Here is a 1,751-nt window from a genome sequence, read left to right on the forward strand (position 1 = left end):
ATGATGATGATGATGATGATGATGATGATGATGATGATGATGATGATGATGATTTCCTTAAACAAACAAACCAAAGAAAACCCAACTATTACCCCTTTGTCGTCGATGCAGGTCTGGTTGGACGTGGGGCACTCACACACCACGCCTTCGTAGTCGCTCTCACAGATACACCCTCCGCACTGACACCTGCCTCTGGACGGGCCTGCCGTGGAACACAACAGCAACAACATGAACATCAACATCAACATCAACAGCAACAACAGCAGCATCAACATCAACAGCAACAACAGCAGCAACAGCAGCAACAACATCAACATCAACATCAACATCAACAACAGCAACAACAACATCAACCATCAAAATCAACAACAGCAACAACCACAACAACAACAACATCATCATCATCAACATCAACATCAACAACATCAACAGCAACAGCAGCAACAGCAGCAACAGCAGCAACAGCAGCATCAACATCAACAGCAACAACAGCAACAACACCATCATCATCAACAACAGCAACAACCACAACAACAACAACAGCAACCACAACAACAACAACAACAACGACAACAACAACGACAACAACAACAACAGCAACAACAACAACAACAACTACAACACCATCATCATCATCATCATCATCAACAACAACATCAACAACAACAAGAGATGAAATAATAGTATAATATGTTTATAAACAGTTACACCTGGACAAGACGGTGACCCAGTGTCGATGACAAAAGTGGTGGTCTTAGACACAGGAAGACACTGCATAACGCAACAACAACAACAACAGTAAGAACAAAAACAACAACAGTAAGAAGATGAAGAACAACAACATCAACCATCAACAACAACAACAACAACAACAACAACAACAACAACAACAACAACAACAACAACAACAGTAAGAACAACAACAACAACAACATCAGGTGAAATAATAATACCCGTATATTATAATTATGCCCGTACAGTTAACATTGTCCAAGAAGACCGTCTGTTGTCGATGACATAAGTGGTTGTCCTAGACAGGAAGACGTCTTCAACAATGCCACGCCATGGGACAGAACAACATCGGGTAATATAATAATAATCTAGATCTATTATCTATTTGTGGTGGCCGAATTTCGCTATTCAAAAGGCTTTTTAATTAATGGCTGCATCGATCGACATGCGATTTGGGCCAAAAGATTCTTTAAAATATTCTCCAGATCATGACGCCCTTCGTTTATTTCAGTTTTGAGACAGTTTTGTTGCAAAAAGCTAAACTTCTTTATTTCGCCGATCGCTTTTGTAGGCCTACCCTTCTGTTTCTGTAACTGTAGAAAATCCGCCAGGTTTGTTTATTTCAAGTCGTACTTCCGTTCGATACTATCGCGCATTGTCGCGCAACAGATCTACTGAGCACTATTTTAAGTGTGCGACCCGTACAGATCTAGCCTCATATTTTCTTTTTTTTTACTTGGTGCTTAGGCAACTTGGAAACGCGTGTGTCACTTTTTTCTCAAGATTTATTGCTCCATTCCAGTAGATGTAAATATAGTAGGCCAATGACTTTCAGTTGATGTAAATGCACCGATCATTCCTTTTCATCGAAAGGGGGCCCAGCTTGTATACTTCTGCAGGCGACTCAGAAGTCATGAATAACACCTACAATAAAAAGAAGTTTATGGAGCCAAGTCGCTATCTTAGAATTACGCAGTTTTAAGTTACAAAGAACATGATGTCAGAAACCAAATATTCTG

At 40.1% G+C, this 1,751-nt stretch overlaps 1 protein-coding gene across 1 annotated transcript in view; it reads right to left on the bottom strand.

Annotated features, from left to right (window-relative positions):
* The window catches only part of LOC101863480 (integrin beta-6), a gene marked incomplete at both ends in the record, with an annotated part of 24,414 nt that overhangs the window by 6,943 nt on the left and 15,720 nt on the right, over positions 1 to 1,751 (bottom strand). Inside the window, 1 exon segment of the mRNA XM_013090620.1 lies at positions 93 to 202. Within this exon segment, the coding sequence (XP_012946074.1) occupies positions 93 to 202 (110 nt within the window).

Source organism: Aplysia californica, unplaced genomic scaffold (genome assembly GCF_000002075.1).
Source record: "Aplysia californica isolate F4 #8 unplaced genomic scaffold, AplCal3.0 scaffold01368, whole genome shotgun sequence".
In the NCBI taxonomy this organism is placed as follows: domain Eukaryota; kingdom Metazoa; phylum Mollusca; class Gastropoda; order Aplysiida; family Aplysiidae; genus Aplysia; species Aplysia californica.